At 45.7% G+C, this 22,589-nt stretch overlaps 1 protein-coding gene across 1 annotated transcript in view; it reads right to left on the reverse strand.

Annotated features, from left to right (window-relative positions):
* LOC118362275 (docking protein 4-like) overlaps positions 1 to 22,589 on the reverse strand; it is a 63,273-nt gene that overhangs the window by 4,444 nt on the left and 36,240 nt on the right. The window contains exons 2-8 of the mRNA XM_052480450.1: positions 19,784 to 20,082; positions 11,569 to 11,676; positions 9,419 to 9,533; positions 9,191 to 9,310; positions 1,127 to 1,316; positions 310 to 448; positions 39 to 153 (exon numbers count right to left, since the gene is read on the reverse strand). Coding sequence (XP_052336410.1) covers positions 39 to 153; positions 310 to 448; positions 1,127 to 1,316; positions 9,191 to 9,310; positions 9,419 to 9,533; positions 11,569 to 11,676; positions 19,784 to 19,849 — 853 coding nt within the window. The 5' untranslated portion in view covers positions 19,850 to 20,082. The remainder of the gene's footprint in view (positions 1 to 38; positions 154 to 309; positions 449 to 1,126; positions 1,317 to 9,190; positions 9,311 to 9,418; positions 9,534 to 11,568; positions 11,677 to 19,783; positions 20,083 to 22,589) is intronic.

The following is a 22,589-nucleotide window of genomic DNA, read 5'->3' on the forward strand; positions in this document are numbered from 1 at the left end:
GCTGTGTGGTTGAGATTGTAGTCTAGGCTGTGGTTTACCATGGGCTGGGTCCATGCCCCCCTGAGTGCCAGTGATATGGTGCCAAAAGGCACTGCGGGGCAGGATGGCCGTGGGTGTACAGGGGTAGGAGCCCGTCTCAGAACCTTTAGACAACTGAGAGAGAAAAAATGATAAAAAACACAGTATTATATAACCACCAGAGAGAATACTTTGTGTGTGTGTGTGTGTGTGTGTGTGTGTGTGTGTGTGTGTGTGTGTGTGTGTGTGTGTGTGTGTGTGTGTGTGTGTGTGTGTGTAACTGTGCCTTACTCTGCTGTTCTTCTCCATCTCCATCAGAACTCTCTTGTGCTGCTCAGCGATGGCCAGGGTGGAGGAGTGGACTCTCTGGTAGATCTGTTCTCCCTCCCGCGTCTGGAATGTGTACAGGCCTTCTCCACTGTCACACATCCTGGAACACACCAACACACACTGCTCAGTACAACATGCATGTGTATACAGGCCATAATATAGGTCATATCGACAATTCACCATATGTAGATATGTTTTTTAAACAGTCCTTTTGCAGGCACACTGTATTTACCACAAATTGTTCTCCAGCTATTGACAGCCAATCATACTGCATTCTAACCACCACAAGGGTGCAGTGTGGGACTACGTTCTCCCTACTGGCAGTACACTCTTATCTTTGTCCTTTGGGGGGCACCCTGCAAGTGGACCGAATCCTTTCTTTTCAAGTTTATCAAAGCACAGGAGGAGATAAGAACGCCTCGCTCACCATTGATTTTCCTCTAATCTATTCAATCAATCTCTTTATGAGGCTCTCCTGGGCAGGGCACCTGTCTGTCTGACTGTGTGTGTGTGTGTGTGTGTGTGTGTGTGTGTGTGTGTGTGTGTGTGTGTGTGTGTGTGTGTGTGTGTGTGTGTGTGTGTGTGTGTGGTGTGCACGCATGTGCAAGCATGAGTGTGTGTGGTCCGTATGCGTGTTTCATCAAGTGATCTATGGGCTAGGCACAGGCAACTGGTTACACAGTCCTGCTTTTCTGCAGCTTTTGCATTCTTCTCCCCATTCCTCACTCTCCATACCTCTCCCTCCCTCCCTCCCTCCCTCAATGGGTGTCTCCCTCACCGTCCAGCCTCGAAGGTGAAGCGCGTGGCATCTCGTCCGTAGCGGCGCAGGGAGCAGAGAGGCCAGGTGACCAGTTTGGTGCGAGGGTTGTGGATGTCCCACAGGTAGATATTCTCATGGGTGATCTGCATCATACACTCCCCATAGATGTCCAGGTTAGGACAGGGCAGTAGGAACACATTGAAACGCTCTGACAGGGAGACAGGAAGGGATATTAATAGTCTTAGTTCAGCATGACATACCACATATTATAAAGTGACTCGTAGAAAGCCAGGACCCGTATCCACAAAGCATCACAGAGAGTTGAAGTGATGATCCATTTAGCAATAATAATAAGAGACTGGTAGCAGCAGCTGTGTTGTGTGTGTGTAGCATGAATGTGTGTGTATGTGTGTGTAAAAAGTCAGTGCAGGTGGTCAGTCCAGTTTAAGTGTTCAGCATTCTGATGGCTTGTAGATAGAAACTGTTGGTATCAGACCCCTTGTTCCAACGGTAAAGAAGTGAACAGCTCATGTGTGGGGTGAGTTTGAAAAATATAAACTCAGCAAAAAAAGAAACGTCCTCTGACTGTCAACTGCTTTTGTTTTTCAGCAAACTTAACATGTGTAAATATTTGTATGAACATAACAAGATTCAACAAATGAGACATAAACTGAACAAGACATGTGACTAACAGAAATGGAATAATGTGTCCCTGAACAAAAGGGTGGTCAAATTTAAAAAAAAAACAGTCAGTATCTGGTGTGGCCACCAGCTGTATTAAGTACTGCAGTGCATCTGCTCCTCATGGACTGCACCAGATTTGCCAGTTCTTGCTGTGAGATGTTACCCCACTCTTCCACCAAGGCACCTGCAAGTTCCCGGACATTTCTGGGGGGAATGGCCCTAGCCCTCACCCTCCGATCCAGCAGGTCCCAGACGTGATCCGAGCTCTCCGGCTGGCCATGGCAGAACACTGACATTCCTGTCTTGCAGGAAATCATGCTCAGAATGAGCAGTATGGCTGGTGGCATTGTCATGCTAGAGGGTCATGTCAGGATGAGCCTGCAGGAAGGGTACCACATGAGGGAGGAGGATGTCTTCCCTGTAACTCACAGCGCTGAGATTGTCTGCAATGACAACAAGCTCAGTCCGATGATGTGTGACACACCGCCCCAGACCATGAGGGACCCTCCACCTTCAAATCCGGCTCCAGAGTGCAGGCCTCGGTGTAACGCTCATTCCTTCGACGATAAAAGCAAATCCGACCACCGCCTCCTGGTGAGACAAAACTACGAATCGTCAGTGAAGAGCACTTTTTGCCAGTCTTGTCTGGTCCAGCGACTGTGGGTTTGTGCCCATAGGCGACATTTTTGCCGTGATGTCTGGTGAGGACCTGCAGGCCTACAAGCCCTCACCTCTCTCAGCCTATTGCGGACAGTGAGCACTGATGGGCAGATGTTGTTGCCATTCTGTACCTGCCCCACAGATGTGATGTTCGGATGTACCGATCCTGTGCAGGTGTTGTTACACGTGGTCTGCCACTGCGAGGATGATCAGCTGTTTTTCAGAGTCAGTAGAATGGCCTCTTTAGTGTCCTAAGTTTTCATAACTGTGACCTTAATTACCTACCGTCTGTAAGCTATTAGTGTCTTAACGACCGTTCCACAGGTGCATGTTAATTCATTGTTTATGGTTCATTGAACAAGCATGGGAAACAGTGTTTAAACTCTTTACAATGAAGATCTGTGAAGTTATTTGGATTTTTACGAAATATCTTTGAAAGACAGGGTCGTTTCTTTTTTTGCTGAGTTTATATATACAGTATACAGTGCCTTCGCAAAGTATTCAGACCCCTTGACTTTTTCCACATTTTGTTAGGTTACAGAGATTACTCATCAATCTACCCACAATACCCCATAATGACCAAGAGAAAACAGGTTTTTAGAAATGTTTGTAAATGTTTTCAAACTAAAGAACTGCAATACCTTATTTACATAAGTATTCAGACCCTTTGCTATGAGACTTGAAATTTAGCTCAAAGTGCATCCTGTTTCTATTGATCATGCATGAGATGTTTCTACAACTTGATTGGAGTCCACCTGTGGTAAATTCAATTGACTGGACATGATTTGGAAAGGCACACATCTGTCAATATAAGGTCCCACAGTTTACAGTGCATGTCAGAGCAAAAACCAAGCCATGAGGTCGAATGAATTGTCTGTCGAGCTCTGAGACAGGATTATGTTGAGGCACAGATCTGGAAAAATGTCCTCTGGTCTGATGAAACAAAAATAGAACTGTTTGGCCATAATGACCATTGTTATGTTTGGAGGAAAAGGGGGAGGCTTGCAAGCCGAAGAATACCATGCCAACCGTGATGCACGGGGGTGGCAGCATCATGTTGTGGGGATGCTTTGCTGCAGGAGGGACTGGTGCACTTCACAAAATAGATGGCATCATGAGTGAGGAGAATTATGTGGATATATTGAAGCGACATCTTAAGACATCAGGCAAGAAATTAAAGCTTGGTCACAAATGGGTCAAACCTGACTCAGTTACACCAGCTCTGTCAGGAGGAATGGGCCAAAATTCAGACAACTTATTGTGGGAAGCTTTTGGAAGGCTAACCGAAACGTTTGACCCAGGTTAAACAATTTAAAGGCAATGCTACCAAATACTAATTGAGTGCATGTAAACTTCTGACCCAATGGGAATGTGATGAAAGAAATAAAAGCTGAAATAAATCACTCTACTATTATCGTGACATTTCACATTCTTAAAATAAAAGTGGTGATCCTAACTGACCTAAAACGGGGATTTTTTTTTATTACTAGGATTAAATGTCAAGTATTGTGAAAAACAGAGTTTAAATGTATTTGGCTAAGGTTTATGTAAACTTCCGACTTCAACTGTAATTCCAATGTTGTTGTATTAGCAATATCTTTGTATCCTGCTCTCCTCCTCATTGTTGTCTCCTTACATGTCATCATAGTAACCGAACATATGTGTATTTGTGACAGAAAAGTGAGGTAACAGAAGGAGTTATTTCCTCCATCTTTTTAAAGCTTTGCTTTAGATCACAAAACAACACAAATAGCCTCATTTATGCATGATATATTATACAACTAAACTGCTAGAGGCAACAAGTCAACAAAATGCATCACTGCTCCTATGAAGCAACAGAACTGAAAATGACAGCTCCCTGTGAATACATACAGTGTGGTACACCAGTACTTAGAATTAATCATCTATGAGGATATAGTGGAGAATCCTCTGTTAGTTGCTGAGGCAGTCATGCCATTCTTAATTTTTATTCCAAACAAGCTGCAGAGCTTCATCAGCATCAGCTCCACTATCTCTTCCTCCTCTGAAGGCTTGTGATGTATTTTCTCTTGAGTAAACAACACCAGGATGACTGAGACGAACAGGTTCAGAACCACAAATGTCATAAATATAATGCAGGATCCGATGAGGAACACACCGGGTTGTAATCAAGAACCTCGTCATAGTTGAAGATGCCCAGTTACAAGCTAACCATGGTCAGAGCAGCATCCAAGAGAGTCCTATAAGAGTACAGCTTCCAGCCATACATCACATAAGAAGTGATAGAATAGGCCAGGAACATAATGGTAATAACTACGTATGTCAGTCCAGGCTCGTTGCAGTGCGGCTGTGATCATGAGTAGCTTGGGGTTGAGCCTCAGCAGATGCCACTGTAGCCAGCAGCACCAGGAATGCGATCAGATACCCCAGCACTACATCTGCTGTGGCTGTCTCATGGAAACTGGCAAACTGGTCTTTATGATTGTGGTAGTACTCCATGTCCCGGTTCCCTAACACGGTCCTCTTAATGAAGCCAGACAATGTACTCCAGCTCAGGAGGATGATGGCGAGCTCCAGGCGGTTGCACTTTGTCTTGAATTAAGCCCACTTCTGCTGCTTCATGAGCTTGCCCTGAACATACATGTAGTAGAGGATAAAGAGGAAATAGATGACCTCAGAGGCCATGACAAAGATGTGGAGTCCACCGGTAGGCTGGTATAGTCGGACACTCTGCAGCTCACTGTGAAACTGGAACGCTCTAAAGCTGTGGTCTTCAGCACGAGTGTGACAATGTGAACTCTACAAAGACTGCTCGGGTGAACATATCAAGCCAGGTGTTGTCAAACAGATACTGAAGGTTACTGCTAGCGTTCTGTGACTCACAGAACTCACTCCACCACAAACCCCCCCTCCCCTGTGGAGGACCACACTACTGGGTAGGGATCTGAGTTGGGCCTGGGTTTGGCACTGCCAGGGGCTGCGGAGGGTCTTTGAGATGTTTTCACTCGCAGAGCGGTTCCAGCCTGGCCCATAGGGGCCCATGTCCTCCACCTCCCATGAGTATGGAGCATGGTAGTCAGGTACAACCTGGTGCATGGAGCGGGCGATGCCACAGGAGTTCTTCTGCACCCTCATCTGGCGAAGACGGGCATTACCAACCAGTTTGGAGTTCCCATCTGTGATGAAACCTGGGAACTCTCCAAAGAGGTTGCTGAGCAGAGAGGTATTTGCCCAGGTGAACGCATCTCTGTGACTCATGCTGTCTGAGATCCCTTGGCTGAAGCTGCCAGATGTGCTGAGTCAGGAAGTAAGCGTTAGGGTCCCGCTGACCATACGCCACCAAGAGCAACATCCACATGAACCCCATGTAGATGAGAATCTCTTTGATGAGGGCAAAGACCTTCTGCTCCTTGATCATATTGTTCCTCATCCTCTCGATGTCTGTGGGAGGAGGGGGCTGGTAGAAGCTGCATGTGCTATCCCTCCTGACAGCCCACACTACATCAGGGTAATCTGGGTTTCGGACCTCCCCCTCAAACGTTGGATCCCCATACTCCTCCTGATCAAATTTCTTCAGAATGAGCAGGTCCCGTTTCGAGTAATTGTCCAGGATTGGTGGGAGCACGGTCTCAGTGATGTTCTGAGCCGTCTTCACCACCCACTGGAGTGCCTAGTAGTTGTGAACAGAGCAATTCGTGTACCAAGACCAGTGCTCTGAGCTTGGTGACGAGTTGAGGGGACTATAGTGTTGAATGCTGAACTGTAGTCAATGAACAGAATTATCACGTAGGTTTTCCTCTTGTCCAGATGTGTTACGGCCGTGTGAATAGTAATGTAGATGGCCTCTTCCGTGGATCTGTTGGAGCGGTAGGCAGATTGTAGTGGGTCCAGTGTGTCTGGCATGCTGGTCTTGATGTGGGCCATGACCAGCCACTCGAAGCACTTCATGATGACCGGGGTAAGAGCTACGGGCTGATAGTCATTAGGCATGTCACCTTGTTTTTCTTTGGCACTGGGATGATGGTGGTTTCCTTGAAGCAGGTGGGGAATACAGGTGGAATATGTCAGAGAAGATGCCCACCAGCTGGTCAGCACACACTCTGAGGACGCGGTTTTGTGAGTATTCACTCTTTTGACAGTTCTCAAACTCAAGTCAGCCTCGGAGAGCTCGAAATCACCTTGCCGTCTGGAGCAGCGAGAGTCTTCCTGGATGGCTCAGTATTGTCTGCTTCAAAGCGTAGAATGTGTTAAGCTTGTCGGGAGGGAGGCTTTGGTGGGCACCACTCAGCTGGATTTGCCTTTCTAGTATTTGATAGTCGCTAGTCCTTGCCACATGAGTCGTGAGCCTGAGTTGTTGAACATCAATTCAAGTTTGAGTCTGTATTGTCATTTTGGGTCCCTAATGGATATGTTGAGCTCGTACGTGTTTCCCTTGTACACATTGTGCTCCACCGGGTCATCTGGGTTTGTTCTTCTGACATTGAATGCTGCAGAAATTGACTGGCCTGCACAGGGCGCTGACCTCAACCCCATCAAACACCTTTGGGATGAAATGTATAACCGACTGCTAGCCAGGCCTAATCGCCCAACATCAGTGCCCGACTTCACAAAATGCCCTTGTGACTGAATGGAAGCAAGTCCTCGCAGCAATGTTCCAACATCTAGTGGAAAGCATTCCCAGAAGAGTGAAGGAATTAGTTTCACACATGCTTGGTTAGAATTCCCCATGAAAATAAAGACTGCTTCGGGGTGTGAGGATTCTTTCTGGCTAATATACAGTTTGCTGAGTGCCGCCTTGGTGTTCGCTTGTGGCGGTATGTACACAGCTGTGATAATAACATGCGTGAATTCTCTAAGCATATAGCGGGGTTGACATTTTAGCATCATAAACTCCAGGTCAGATGAACAGGAGCTTAAGATGTTTTCAACTTCGGTACACCAGGAATTGTTGATGAGGAGGAGTACACCTCTCCCTACTGTTACCAGAAGCCGCCGTTCGATCCATACGGAAAATGGAAAAGCCGTCTGGTTAAATAGCAGAGTCGAGTGTCCATAAACCATCCCACTGGGAACAAACTGCTTGAATCCATGTTGTTTCAATGTAATTTGTCAATGTATTGTGATGTGCATTGTGACATGGAATTTTTTTTTCAACCAGGTTATCCATCCAATCTTTTAATGTGAGTAAAGTACATGTCGGATAAAATATTTAATGACAGGCCTGATGGAAACAGCACATTTTTCTGTAAACTTTCCAAATGTCGACAAAACAAAATACGCTAGACAAGGTGGAATCTTTTATCGTGTCTGTAAAATGAATTATGCGACAGATGGCAGTGGAAATGCCTTCATGAGCAACTGGAGAGAAAGTACCAAGACCAGAGTGGGCACATTTGTTACAGCCTATAAGGCAACATTGTTTTTGGCAAACCTATCAGCAGAGTTGAAAATGCGATGAATGGAGGGGGGGTGGGGGGGTACATGGGGAAATCATTTTTATGTGCGCTACATCAGACACAGCCTGATTTGATTTCGTCCTCTTCTTTAACTCTGATTCTTGGCTGAGATGACGCGAATCCAACATATGAATTATTAATTTATAGACAAACTGGAATTTGTTGACAACCCAACACAATACATAATCTCTTTTAACAAATGATATGTTGGATTCACCTCTAACTGAAGCAAAAATTAAAGAAGAGGATTAAGCCAGTGGCTCAGACGAAGCATTAGATATCCTTTAAAATGTTGATATTCGTTTGCGTTGTCAACCAAACACAATTCAATATTACTTTTGTAATATAGTAAATAGCCTAAAGGTAAGGCTATTTTACAAACTTGTGTGACAGTAGTTATTCAACCTTAAAACGAGTAGCACATCCACAGCCACATTTTGAGGTTAGCATACTGTAACTATAAATGTCTTCTTATGTCATCATAGAAAGGGGTCATGTTCAAGACAGCGAGGCTGCAGATCTGTAGAGATCATCACCATTGCTGTAATAATCTGCGCAGAAAACCGAACAGCGTGGATCACTTTGCACCATGTACTTTTAATGTCCTCTCTACTGCAATTCAGGTCATTTGGTCGTGCTGTAGGATGAAGCACAGTGATAACACGTTAAAGATGCAGAAATACTAAATATCTGCCATTGTATTCCCATTTTAACTTTGTTGTGCTTTTTTAAAAATGGTTGAAAGCTCAGTGATAACACATTTAGATGACAACTGAACCAACAATCAGACATCATTTGGGGCGGCAGGGTAGCCTGGTGGTTAGAGTGTTGGACTAGTAACCGAAAGGTTGCAAGTTCAAATCCCCGAGCTGACAAGGTACAAATCTGTCGTTCTGCCCCTGAACAAGCAGTTAACCCACTGTTCCTAGGTCGTCATTGAAAATAAGAATTTGTTCTTAACTGACTTGCCTAGTAAAATAAATTTGATAAAATAATTTATTTCCATTAGAATTTGGTTGTGTTTTAAGATGGTTGAAAGCATAGTGATAACTTCCTCTTCTTCGTTGCCTTCGGTTATCTTGGTCAGCAGCAACAGGTAAGCCCGCGCGGGGGAAAAAGGAGTGTAGTATCCCAGATCTGGGAGGCTGAGAGATAAGTGTGTAGCCTACGATTCATGATCCAGAGGTGTTTGTCATCGTAGGAAAATGCAAACATTCTGAGCAAACAAAGAAATAATGAATGCAAAAATAGCCATAAAGCATTGTCGAGCAGGACTGTGCCATGGTGCTGGTCAGACACTCACCTGTATGTTCACACTGAACACCTGCTGCCAGCAAGTCTGGCTCTCCTAGACTGATGTCATTGAGGCGGGTCCCCAGGCATTCGATTGACAGGGTTTTGAACCACTCCTCTGCTTCTAGCTCTAAGTTTAGACCAATGGGATGCAAAGAGAGATGTCATAAAACAGGAAACTTCAGAGATGATTGTGAGAAAACATCTATTGCAATAAGGTAGGTGTGGTGTGGAGCACCTGATTCACAGGTGAACATGCGCGAGGTGTCATCGGTAAAGACGATGGCTACTGCCTGGCGCTTGGTGTCCCTTGGGAGCCTTGTGACATTCTTCACATTGCTGATCTCGGTCACCTGGGCAACAGGAAAGTTCAAGAGATCAGACAAACACGGAGAGAGGTTGAAAGGGTCAGACAAGCTGTCTAAATACTGTATGATGTGCTGCCGGTTGACCGGATTCAGTTTTCCGAGAGAAAGGAGAGGAGAGAAAGAGGGAGTGTTGAAGCCAGGTGTAGTGGTCACCCTATGCCCAGACACTTCAGAGAGACCTGGATTCTGGCTGGGAGTGGGAGGCTGGCTTTGATCTGTGTTACTCTCATCTCCTTCAGCCTCCTCTGTGTGTGTGTGTGTGTGTGTGTGTGTGTGTGTGTGTGTGTGTGTGTGTGTGTGTGTGTGTGTGTGTGTGTGTGTGTGTGTGTGTGTGTGTGTGTGTGTGTGTGTGTGTGTGTTGATCCTTTCAGACACGCACGTTTGCTCCCGGCAGCTAAACAGGGGGCTCAGAGAACAGACGGACTGAATGACTGACTTTCTAATGACACACACACACACACACACACACACACACACACACACACACACACACACACACACACACACACACACAGTGGGGCAAAAAAGTATTTAGTCAGCCACCAATTGTGCAAGTTCTCCCACTTAAAAAGATGAAAGAGGCCTGTAATTTTCATCATAGGTACACTTCAACTATGACAGACAAAATGAGGGAAAAAAATCCAGAAATTTACATTGTAGGATTTTTAATGAATTTATTTGCAAATTATGGTGGAAAATAAGTATTTGGTCACCTACAAACAAGCAAGATTTCTGGCTCTCACAGACCTGAATCTGCAATAGGTAAGCAGCTTGGTTTGAAGAAATCAACTGTGGGAGCAATTATTAGGAAATGGAAGACATATAAGACCACTGATAATCTCCCTCGATCTGGGGCTCCACGCAAGATCTCACCCCGTGGGGTCAAAATGATCACAAGAACGGTGAGCAAAAATCCCAAAACCACACGTGGGGACCTAGTGAATGACCTGCAGAGAGCTGGGACCAAAGTAACAAAGCCTACCATCAGTAACACACTACGCCGCCAGGGACTCAAATCCTGCAGTTCCAGACGTGCCCCCCTGCTTAAGCCAGTACATGTCCAGGCCCATCTGAAGTTTGCTAGAGAGCATTTGGATGATCCAGAAGAAGATTGGGAGAATGTCATATGGTCAGATGAAACCAAAATATAACTTTTTGGTAAAAACTCAAATCGTCGTGTTTGGAGAACAAAGAATGCCGAGTTGCATCCAAAGAACACCATACCTACTGTGAAGCATGGGGGTGGAAACATCATGCTTTGGGGCTGTTTTTCTGCAAAGGGACCAGGACGACTGATCCGTGTAAAGGAAAGAATGAAGGGGGCCATGTATCGTGAGATTTTGAGTGAAGACCACCTTCCATCAGCAAGGGCATTGAAGATGAAACGTGGCTGGGTCTTTCAGCATGACAATGATCCCAAACACACCGCCCGGGCAACGAAGGAGTGGCTTCGTAAGAAGCATTTCAAGGTCCTGGAGTGGCCTAGCCAGTCTCCAGATCTCAACCCCATAGAACATCTTTGGAGGGAGTTGAAAGTCCATGTTGCCCAGCAACAGCCCCAAAACCTCACTGCTCTAGAGGAGATCTGCATGGAGGAATGGGCCAAAATACCAGCAACAGTGTGTGAAAACCTTGTGAAGACTTACAGAAAACGTTTGACCTCTGTCATTGCCAACAAAGGGTATATAACAAAGTATTGAGATAAACTTTTGTTATTGACCAAATACTTATTTTCCACCATAATTTGCAAATAAATTCATTAAAAATCCTACAATGTGATTTCTGGATTTTTTTCATTTTGTCTGTCATAGTTGAAGTGTACCTATGATGAAAATTACAGGCCTCTCTCATCTTTTTAAGTGGGAGAACTTGCACAATTGGTGGCTGACCAAATACTTTTTTGCCCCACTGTATATGTGTATCACCCACTCACAGTAATGCCATACACGCCGCACACAGATATCCTCCTTCAAACTGACATTTGCCAATTGAAACGTGACTTATCATGCAGCACTCATACCTTAGGACAGACTCTGATGTAAGCGGACTTCTCATCAGTGTACTTCTCCAGTCTGCGTGGTCCTTTACTGGACGACTTCTTAAACACCAGCCAGCAGCGACGGTAAATCTCAACACAAAAACAACAGTTAACATACTGCAACCAGCCACCCAACAGCAAGTCAATTTGGACCATATACACCCCATTCAGGCATAACAATTTAGAATCTTTTGCTATCAAGAGCAGGCACACAATGGTTGTCTCTGGTTTACCTGATCAATTAACCAGGAAGCGTTAGAAGAAAATCAAAATAGCATTTAGTGATTAGCAATGAGTGAAAGAGAGACACAGAGAGAATGAGAGGGAACGAGACAGGTAGAACATGAGAAGGAGCGCTCCGGGTCCTTGTCATCATTCAAACTCTGTTTATGCAAGACAATTCTATTATACATATGATATTGAGTTAAGAGGCAGACAAAGACACAAACTCTCCTGACGGAATAATGAGAAATCCATCGCAGTAATGCGAACAGGCACAGACACACACACACACACACGCACGCACGCACGCACGCACGCACGCACGCACGCACGCACGCACGCACGCACGCACACACACACACACACACACACACACACACACACACACACACACACACACACACACACACACACACACACACACACACACACACACACACACACACACAAATAAGATAGCTATTGCTTTAGTGGCATTTATCCTCCGTATCTGTTATAAAAGGCAGGGCCTTTATTTGATTGATGTTCCACTGTCCTTCTAAAGCAAACCTCCTGTTGCCAGGGCAACCTCAGGACCTGCACCGTACAGTACGGAACGGCCAGCCATCCCTAAGCCAATCCCCACATTCCGCTTTCCCTAACCCATTATCACATCCCTGTTGATTAGCTAGGGGCCACAGAGCCAGTGAAATCCCTTAAGTGCACTGACTTAGTATAATGAATACAAAGACCCCGAACTGAGTGACAATGTCTCACTGCTGTAGACAGACATACACCGGTGTCACTTTGACAGAGATAACAGGACCAATTAAATATGCAATTGTATTTATCGAGAGATTAAACAAGAGCGCCATCAACAAAGGCACACCGTAATGTGAGCGTGCTCAAATGGAGACATGGTGAAAGGAAAAAGCGTTGCTCTGAGGTGTCGTTTTTTTAAATTGGTGACAATGAGTTTGAACCTTGAGGAGAGAGGGAGCCTTCAAAAAGACGGCCTCGGCTCCTCTATCGCCGTTTGCCTGTCTGATCCTGGCGTCAGCGGGATGAAAACGCTACCTTCAGTGGGATAGCTGACGGCGTGTTGAGAGCAGGTGCTCACCAGTCCATTATGTCTTAACGATATTAAGCTGTTCAATGGAGAGTTACCTCTGTGTATCTGCCATCTAGCTCCTGATTCTCCCCATTGTTATCCCAAACCAATTGGCTCAGTGCTTCATTGGACCTGTGTGCGTGTGTGTTGGCAATCTTGCAGTCCACTATCGTGCCCCCCCTCCGTTCTCCCCCTTCTTCTCCGCCCTCAGCTCCAGTGCTCAGAGCAATCAGGCCTTGCCAGGCAAACTGACTATGAAGCCTGGTAATTAAGCTAGTGGGTGGAGGAGCAGCGACAGAGATGACAAAAGAAAGAGAGTGAGAGTGAAACCGAGGATATGGTAGACAGGGACAGAGGGAGAGAGAGAGAGAGGAGTGGGAGCTGTTAATTCTGCTCCGATAGCTTGGCTCATTAAATATGAGGAAGTGATGGACGTCACATCGTTCAGAACTGAATAGTCATGTATTAGCCTACCTTGCCTCAAAAAAGAGAATTTGAAGCAATCCAAAATCTATTTCAGTGTCTCTCTGATCATACTGTGTTCAGTGGCAGGAACAGCCCACACACACACACACACACACACACACACACACACACACACACACACACACACACACACACACACACACACACACACACACACACACACACACACACACACTCCATCACCTCTGACGGAGCACAGCAAACCTAAGGTCACAGGTCAGCCACCTTATCCACCTCTGCTGTCACCAATTTCAAGGGTCTTTGTCCCCCAGAAGTGAGAAGCCATGCTCCCTGCCCTGTCGACCCAGGCCTAATGCATTTTAAACAGACTGACCCAGCCACGTCAAAAAGCACAGGTCCTGACAGCACCTCTACAGGGAGAATTACTCTGGCCACCACGGACAGAAAGACAGACAAAGAAAGAGCGAGAGAAAGACCTTTTATCTGTTGAAAGCAAAGGTGCCTGTAACAATGAGATTTGTGGAGATGGTCTCCCATTGTATTCCAAATGTCCCTGCTCCCATGCCATTTCTTAACAGTGAAAAGGAAGTATTTTATAGGTTGCCATTGATATTCCAGGCAGGTAGACATGCTTGCATGGCTCTCTTCCCTGAGGTGGAGCTTATCCCCTGTAAACAGGCCGGGAGGTGTGAGTGAGTGAGTGAGTGAGTGAGTGAGTGAGTGAGTGAGTGAGTGAGTGAGTGAGAGTGAGTGAGAGCGAGAGAACCTTGCATTAGTAGGGCATGAGTAAGGAACTATCGATCTCCCCAGTGGGACCGATAAGAGAATGTGAAAAGTCAAGTCACACACTTACCGAGAGTGGGCTCAGCATTCATAAGGGTTATCAATGATCTATATCGCAGCCATTACACCCCTTTAAGAACCCTTTCAGAGAGTGATATCTGAGCTCTTCTTTAGACACATTGACAGGAACACAACAATCCACATCCAGCATAGTGTGTAAATACATTACCCACATCCCCACACACGTGAACTACATCCTGCACCACTAATGCATCTTCCCTGTACAGTCGTTCTGCTCATCCACTCAGATTGCCCTCCTCAGTCTAATTGGCTCCACCCTGGTTCTTCTCCTCCTCATCTCTGGCTCCCGACTGCCCCAGAAGGGGCCAGAGGCAGTTAGCCTACATTAATCCCCCCTAGCTCCCAGGAGATCCTTCCTGTCACAGCAGCCCAATTGGGACGAGCCCCACCCCGGCCTGATCCCAGGATTAACCGGCTAATAACGGTAACAGGTTGACACCAGGCTGATGTCCAACTTATTATACCACACACACACACACACACACACACACACACACACACACACACACACACACACACACACACACACACACACACACACACACACACACACACACACACACACACACACACACACACCCTGTGTGGTTCAGAATATGAGAAATGTGCAGATCTGAATAGAAAATTAATGGGAATGATTGGCACCATCTTATTCAAAACGAATTCACCTAAATTCACTTAGAAATCTGAATGGGAAACATAAATCAGCATCCAAACGTTCTAAGCTGATCCCATTGGAAGCTCACCATGACTTGACGGGGGATGAAAAAGGAGAGAGAAGGGAATAGAGGAGAGAGATAGACGAGAGAGATAGATCTGTCACTGCAGCTGTGGGAACGGGCTCAGAGAGGCAGGGGGATTGTGAGGTGAATGGAGTCCGCTTGATTCTCAAAGTGAGCCATTTGATTTCTGATGCTTGTTATTTTCAACATCATTCTCCCTCCCATCAAAACAGTAGTTTAACCTAACGCCATTAGGATTGCCTGAACTTGAGAAAACAACGTTCTGAGGTTTCGCTTGCAATTTTCCCCAACCGCTGTCAGATACAAGTGGTGAGGAAACAAAACCACAGATCCGTCGTGTGTCAGTGTAATATCTAGCTAGAGGCAATCTACACATCATACAGTCGGCTCTGTTTATGCAGTGGAAAGTCACAGGATCATACTGACATTCCTAGACTAGACACACGGTGGTAGGTCAAAACCAGGAGAGATCAGGACAAAGATACCGAGCTCTTATTCCAGAAGGTTCAGTCCAGTCTGAGTGAGTCGGAGTCAGTCAATCAGTTCAATCAGCCCTCTCTCTCTCTTCAGGTGGGATTAAACATTTAAGACGTCCTCGCTGACATTGTGTTTACCTAAACCAGATCTTCTCAGACCTTCTCCATCCTCCCTGATCAACCTTGGCTCGTCTGTTGATTCACCAGTAAAGTGTCTTTTGATGTTCCTCCTTCGCCTGCTTATAAAACAGGACACAGTCAAGTGGGATGGCTGCGAAGCAATTAGGGCCGTTCCTCCACCGAGCCTAGAAGCGGCGAGGAGAAGCCAGCTAGTACAGCGCCAACGGAAGCAGAATGCTAAACAGCCTGTTATGAGTCTGATTGGACTGCTGCAATTTAACTGACACACAGCAGGAGGGAGAGGCTGAAAGGGAAAGGTAGAGTGAGGAGATGAGGGAGAAAGAGAGAGAGTTAATTAGCCTGCCCAGATGACTGGGGAAGTCAAGGGTCTTCTGGGGAGAGTGAAAGTGAGAGCTGGAGGGGAGGAGGAAGAGCGGGTAGGGGGGAAGGAGAGAGGAGGGGGAGGACAGAGCAAAGAAGAGCAGTGGTCTGGAACAGCTCTTATAGGCTATGGAGGAGAGACCGAGATGGCAAGGCCAGCTGTCCAGCCTTACTAGGCCAGCGTGGCAGTAGACTGGCAGGGTTTTGGCAGGAGAGGAAGGTGACTGTCTGGGTACACATTTGACAGGGAAAAAAGATAGTGTGTTTGAGTGCTTGTTCTGGTCTATGCAGACAGAGTGTGCAAAGTATGTGATAAAAGACGTGGACAGGGGAACTATTATAAATGTTGTGTTTATACACCGTGTCTACAGTATGTGTGAATTCGTGCACATGGTGGGGGGGGTGTATATATTTGCATAGCTTGAATCTGTGTAGGCATGTGGTATGCTTATATGCGTTTTGGTGTGCACATACACTACCGTTCACAATTTGGGGTCACTTAGAAATGTCCTTGTTTTTGAAAGAAAACTCAATTTTTTTCCAGTAAAATAACATCAAATTGATCATAAATACAGTCTAGACATTGTTAATGTTGTAAATGACTATTGTAGCTGGAAACGGCAGATTTTTTAAGGAATATCTACATAGGCGTACAGAGGCCCATTATCAGCAACCATCACTCCTGTGTTCCAATGTCACATTGTGTTAGCTAATCCAAGTTTATCATTTTAAAAAGGTTATCATTAGAAAACCCTGTTGCAATTATGTTAGCACAGCTGAAAACTATTGTTCTGATTAAAGAAGCTATAAAAATGGACTTCTTTAGACTAGTTGAGTATCTGGAGCATCAGCATTTGTGGGTTCGATTACAGGCTCAAAATGGCCAGAAACAAAGACTTTCTTCTGAAACTCGTCAGTCTATTCTTGTTCTGAGAAATTAAGGCTATTCCATGCGAGAAATTGCCAAGAAACTGAAGATCTGGTACAACACTGTGTACTACTCCCTTTTTTATAACCCAACCCCGAACTGTACTTCTCCTCAACTTTGTCCCTGACCTGTTTGGAGAGCTCCTTGGTCTTTGTGGTGCTTGCTTGGTGGTGCCCCTTGCTTAGTGGTGTTGCAGACTCTGGGGCCTTTCAGAACCGGTGTATATATACTGAGATCATGTGACAGATCATGTGACACTTAAATAAAGTCCACCTGTGTGCAAAATAACAAATTCTGTGACTTCTGAAGGTAATTGGTCGCACCAGATCTTATTTAGGGGCTTCCTAGCAAAGGGGGTGAATACATATGTACGCACCACTTTTATGTTGGTTTATTTTTTTTTCATTTCACTTCACCAATTTGGAATATTTTGTAAATGTCCATTACATGGAATCCAAATAAAAATTAAATGTAAATTACAGGTTCTAATGCAACAAAATAGGAAAAACACCAAGGGGGATGAGTACTTTTGCAAGGCACTGTATGTTTATTTACTTTCCGTTTTGTACTTTACCTATTTGCAGACCGTTACAACACTGTACATAGACATAATATGACATTTGAAATGTCTTTATTATTTTGGAACATCTGTGAGTGTAATGTTTACTGTTCATTTTTATTGTTTATTTCACTTTTGTTTATTATCTACTTCACTTGCTTTGGCAATGTTAACATATGTTTCCCATTCCAATAAAGCCCTAAAATTGAATTGAAATTGAATTGAGAGACAGACAGAGAGACAGACAGACAGACAATGAGACAGACAGAGAGAGACAGAGAGAGAGAGACAGAGAGAGAGAGACAGAGAGAGACAGACAGACAGACAGACAGACAGACAGACAGACAGACCGGCAGAGAGAGAGAGACAGAGAGACAGAGAGACAGAGAGAGACCGACAGAGAGACAGAGAGAGACCGACAGAGAGAGAGACCGACAGAGAGACAGAGAGAGACCGACAGAGAGAGAGACCGACAGAGAGACAGACAGACAGAGAAAGTGAACAGAGAGAGAGACCATGAGAGAGGAGGGTGTAAACCAAACTCAGGTAATCCACTGCTTGGCTTCCCCGGGGAGCTATGCGTCACCACGCTACCACGGTAACCCCAATCCTGCTGAGTGCACATTTCCTAGTGACTCCACCACAGAGGCACGAAGGAGATAGAAATGGAGTAGAGGAGGACATAGAGAGAGACAAGCCTAAACTACTGTGGTGGTGTTCTCCTCGGGTCAGAAACCCAAGACCCTGCCTCCTGTAATAATTACAGCCAGAGAAAAGAAGAGACGTCATGCCATGACACAGAGATAGAAAGCGCTGCAGGAAGGTATGAGGTTGGATGGAAGAGGTGGTAGGACAGTAGGTATGGTTAGGGGATAGAAGAGAGGGGTTAGCCTGATGGTCTCTTCGGGACTATCCAACAAGGCTCCAAGTCTTAAATCAACATGTATGTACACCACAATAAGAGATACTGGGCCAAAACCAGCTGAGACAGAAACCAGTGTGTGTGTGTGTGTGTGTGTGTGTGTGTGTGTGTGTGTGTGTGTGTGTGTGTGTGTGTGTGTGTGTGTGTGTGTGTGTGTGTGTGTGTGTGTGTGTGTGTGTGTGTGTGTGTGTGTGTGTGTGTGTGTGTGTGTGTGTGTGTGTGTGTGTGTGTGTTTGTAGTCCACTGTCTCCTCTGGGTAGGTAGAGAGATACAGACATGGGTAATCTCTTCTTAGAGCTACAGTGTCTGTAACTGAGTCTGTGCATTACAGAGGACTTCCACACCACACTGACACTAAGCCTGTATCTTTACCCCTGAGCACTAAAAACACGACCGCAGGATTAAACCACTAATGCACAAACTACTTGCCTAATACTATTTTTGGTTCCAAGTGAACCCTTTCGCCACTAAAAGGTTCTACCTGGAACCATAAATGGTTCTATGGGGAAAACGAAGAAAACCATGAGAGGATCACACAGAGAACAGCCCTGCCATACAAATCTAACCCTTCTTCTACCAGGCTGTGTTCTCACCAGACAGTATACCTTCCTCGTCTGATAAAGGCGTTTTCTCACAGAACAGGTTGAAGCCAGTTCATTATTCCACTGACACACGACGTGTCACAAGCACTCCGCCTCCGTGCTATCAGTCTCCTTCCGATAACGCCTGGACTTGACCTCAGTGTGAGGACACACCTGTCTGGCTTCACGCCAACACAGACAAAACAATACTTCCAAATGAGGGAAACCAAAACGAGCCGTTTAAAGGTGATTTTTTTCTCTGAATAAATATCTGAATGAAAATCCTCTACAGTTTCGAGGAGAATCAATACAACTAAAGCAGATCAATTGTGCTCCGTAGTCGTTATGATGACTAGAAATACGGGAGGCTAAAATGTCAAATGTAAATCAGGCAGTCTGTGCCATACTGACTAATATTCATAAGTGTAGAATTAAAACATTTCATTTGTGTTCATTGACATAATTCATCGGACTCATCCCCAAAAGACTAATTCCAACAACCAGATGTACGTCATTCAGCACTGACTCATATGCATTACCATACTGATATGGATACTTCATGTTCATATTCATGGCTTGAAGCAGAGAGGTGAAGAGAAAATCAATGAATACATCAACCAACAAACTGTCACTACACTGCGGAGCACAAAACAGGCCTTTATCGTCCATTACTTCCTTTTCTCTTTTCTCTTTCATGAGATACAGGCAGTTAAAAGACATGCAGAAACACACGCACACACACACACACACACACACACACACACACACACACACACACACACACACACACACACACACACACACCCCCTCGCTAAGGACGGAGACTCCCAAAAGACCCCCAGTTCAGTTTGGGGCTCCACTCACCCCCAGTTTCCTGCTGCGCATGCGGACGTATCCCTGCTTGACGATGTCGTTGAAGTTGGAGGCCATCTCTGTGGGAGCTGGGACCTGCTGGGGCCTACGGAGGCTAGCATCCAGTCCTTCAGTCCTGCAGTCCAGCGCTGCACCTAACCCCCCCTCCTCCCCCCTCCCCCCCTCTTAAGTCCTGGGGTTACCTTCTCCCTCTATATCAGCCAAGTCTTCCTTTTCAGATCCTGTTGCCCTCAGACTGCCCTCACTCCTCTAATGCAGCTCGTTGCCCCCTCGTCCCTTCCTTGCAGTCCCTAAAGAAAGAGAGAAGGAGAGAGAGAGAGAGGAGAAGAAACAGGGGATCTATTATTCATTAAAGTGGCAGGAGAGAATGGTAGTGGCATGCAGACACACGGAACATTATCCTCCATTATTCATTGCTTTGGCAGACACCATTATTGAGGGCAAGTAGGTAGCATGGCTTCTGTGACACATCATTATGTATAGTGTACAGCACCGCCTCTGTCTCGGAGCTACTGGAACTACCGCTAGAACGGGCTTGGAAACAGAGCGTCTTCTGGAGACCATCCTTCCCAGTCAAGCAGGAAGAAAACAGAGTAATGAGGAGAAACTCATTTTAAGTTCAGCCAGACAGCTGTAAACCAAACGCAGACTTTATGACTTCATCGTTGTTTCTCATGCTTTTCTGAAAAATCCTAAAGCTACTTCAATAACAACTGAAATCAAAAGAATGTTGGAGACACATCATGGAAACTTTTTGCGTAAATGAGCCAGATCTGTTTGACCCAGTATTGAGGATAGCCATATGTTATGCAGAGCTCTACAGTGAGGGGATGAGGTGAGGACGGTAGTTCTGATGGTATCATTGCCCCATACTCAGACATTCAAAGCGCACACATGCACACGCACACACAAATGAAATGTAAGCATGCACACAAGGACACACACAGATACAGAGACAGACACCCACACACAACACAAACTCCCTTGGGGGCATTGCAGAGTGAGACAGGCAGGCAGGCAGAGTGTTTCCTGTGACCACATGATGCCATCGTCAGTGTTCTGCTCTAATGGTGCGCGGATAAGCTGTTTGTTCACCCGCACCCACCCGCAATTGCTAATATGTGAGAGGTTATAGACCTACAGTCAGTGTCCAGACTTCAGTTTCCATTTAACCCATCTGAACAGTGGGCTACAGTTCCCTTGATGTGCCATCGGCCTATTTGAAGTCCCTGTCTTGTGACTGTCAAATTTGTATAGCACCTCACAATCATCACACATAACGTAGCATAACTGCTATCATCCTCTTTTAACACTCCACCAAATCTTTCCCAAACATACCTTTTCTGGCCCTCCCTTCTCTCCTTTTTCAACTGTCCCTTTGGCAGCTTTTCTCTACTGAATTAAAACTCGGACATTGTCCTTTTTGTCTCTGTGGATCGACTTGAGCTTCTTCTGCCGTTTCCCAAATACATTTGGAGATTGGCGTGTAAGGCTATTTGGCGCTTGTACAGTTAGATCCTGTGGCTTAAGCACTAATGCCAGACAGCCTAGAATAATGAGAGAAAAACCTCAATGTGACCTATAGATATAAACTGCACAATAATTGAATGGATTTTTGAAGGTATTGTTTTCTTTATTCAACCCACCCTTCATCCACACAATATTTAACGATCCTGAACCCGCCCGCCCTGAGGATATAACCGCGGGGACTGCGGGTTATAAGTTAACACACGCATCACTACTCTGCTCGCTGGGGCAGAACTCAGTGGGGTTCATCTTCTCCCTGAGGAACTGGCGCAAAATCTCCCCGACTACGGTGGAACAGAGACATCCAGCTTTGACAAGGACCTCATTAACCAGGACAGAGCCAGGCTAATCGCTCACAGCACTGTTGGTTTAGAGAGGTGGCTCACACACACACACACACACACACACACACACACACACACACACACACACACACACACACACACACACACACACACACACACACACACACACACACACACACACACCCAAGACATAGAGCTAAACATCTGCAGACTGGCTCCACTGTGACCCTCTGGGACTGCTGGTGTCACCATGGTGGGTAACCTAGCTTGCCAGGGCGATAACAACATTCTAAGAAAGTGGTAACTGGCAAAGGCCCATCGCTGGGATCAAGAAAATATGTAGACTGAGGAGAGGATCCTTATGTGAATGGGATTGGCTTAATGTTAGCATAGTGGGAGTGCTTGAGACACACTTGATGTGCCATTATATCTTGGAGCACAATTGGAAAGCGATTAAATCCCATGAAAGCTATTCAGATGAGACAAATGTGCACCCCGGTGAGATAAAAATCACTCTCAGGCCATGCTTAGTTAAGCAGAGCTTCAATAGTGTACGTATGGAGGGGATTGAAGAGTCCGTGGGGGATAGCACAACTCTACACATTACACATGCAGTATGACAGAGGTAGTCACCTATTACAAACAACCTCCATGGTCAGCAGTGAATCACCTGGAGAACAGGGATTGTTGTCTGCAGCCAGAGGTGGGCTGGTGTGTGAGGAAGAGCAATAGAGTGCAAGAGTGCCCACAATGGAGGATCAGCTTGTCAAAACCCAACGTCGAAATTGCCATCGATGCCATTGATTCTGATCCTGCACCGATTGATTCTGTGCTAGCCTCTACAGCGAAACGCCAGGGCCCCGTTCCAGACTCCCTCCTCTACGCCCTCTCCACCTCCCCATAACCATGGAGATGTGCTGATTTACCTCTTTTTTTGTGTGTGTGTTCACGATCGATACACATCA

This window comes from Oncorhynchus keta, chromosome 2 (genome assembly GCF_023373465.1).
Source record: "Oncorhynchus keta strain PuntledgeMale-10-30-2019 chromosome 2, Oket_V2, whole genome shotgun sequence".
Lineage (NCBI taxonomy): Eukaryota > Metazoa > Chordata > Actinopteri > Salmoniformes > Salmonidae > Oncorhynchus > Oncorhynchus keta.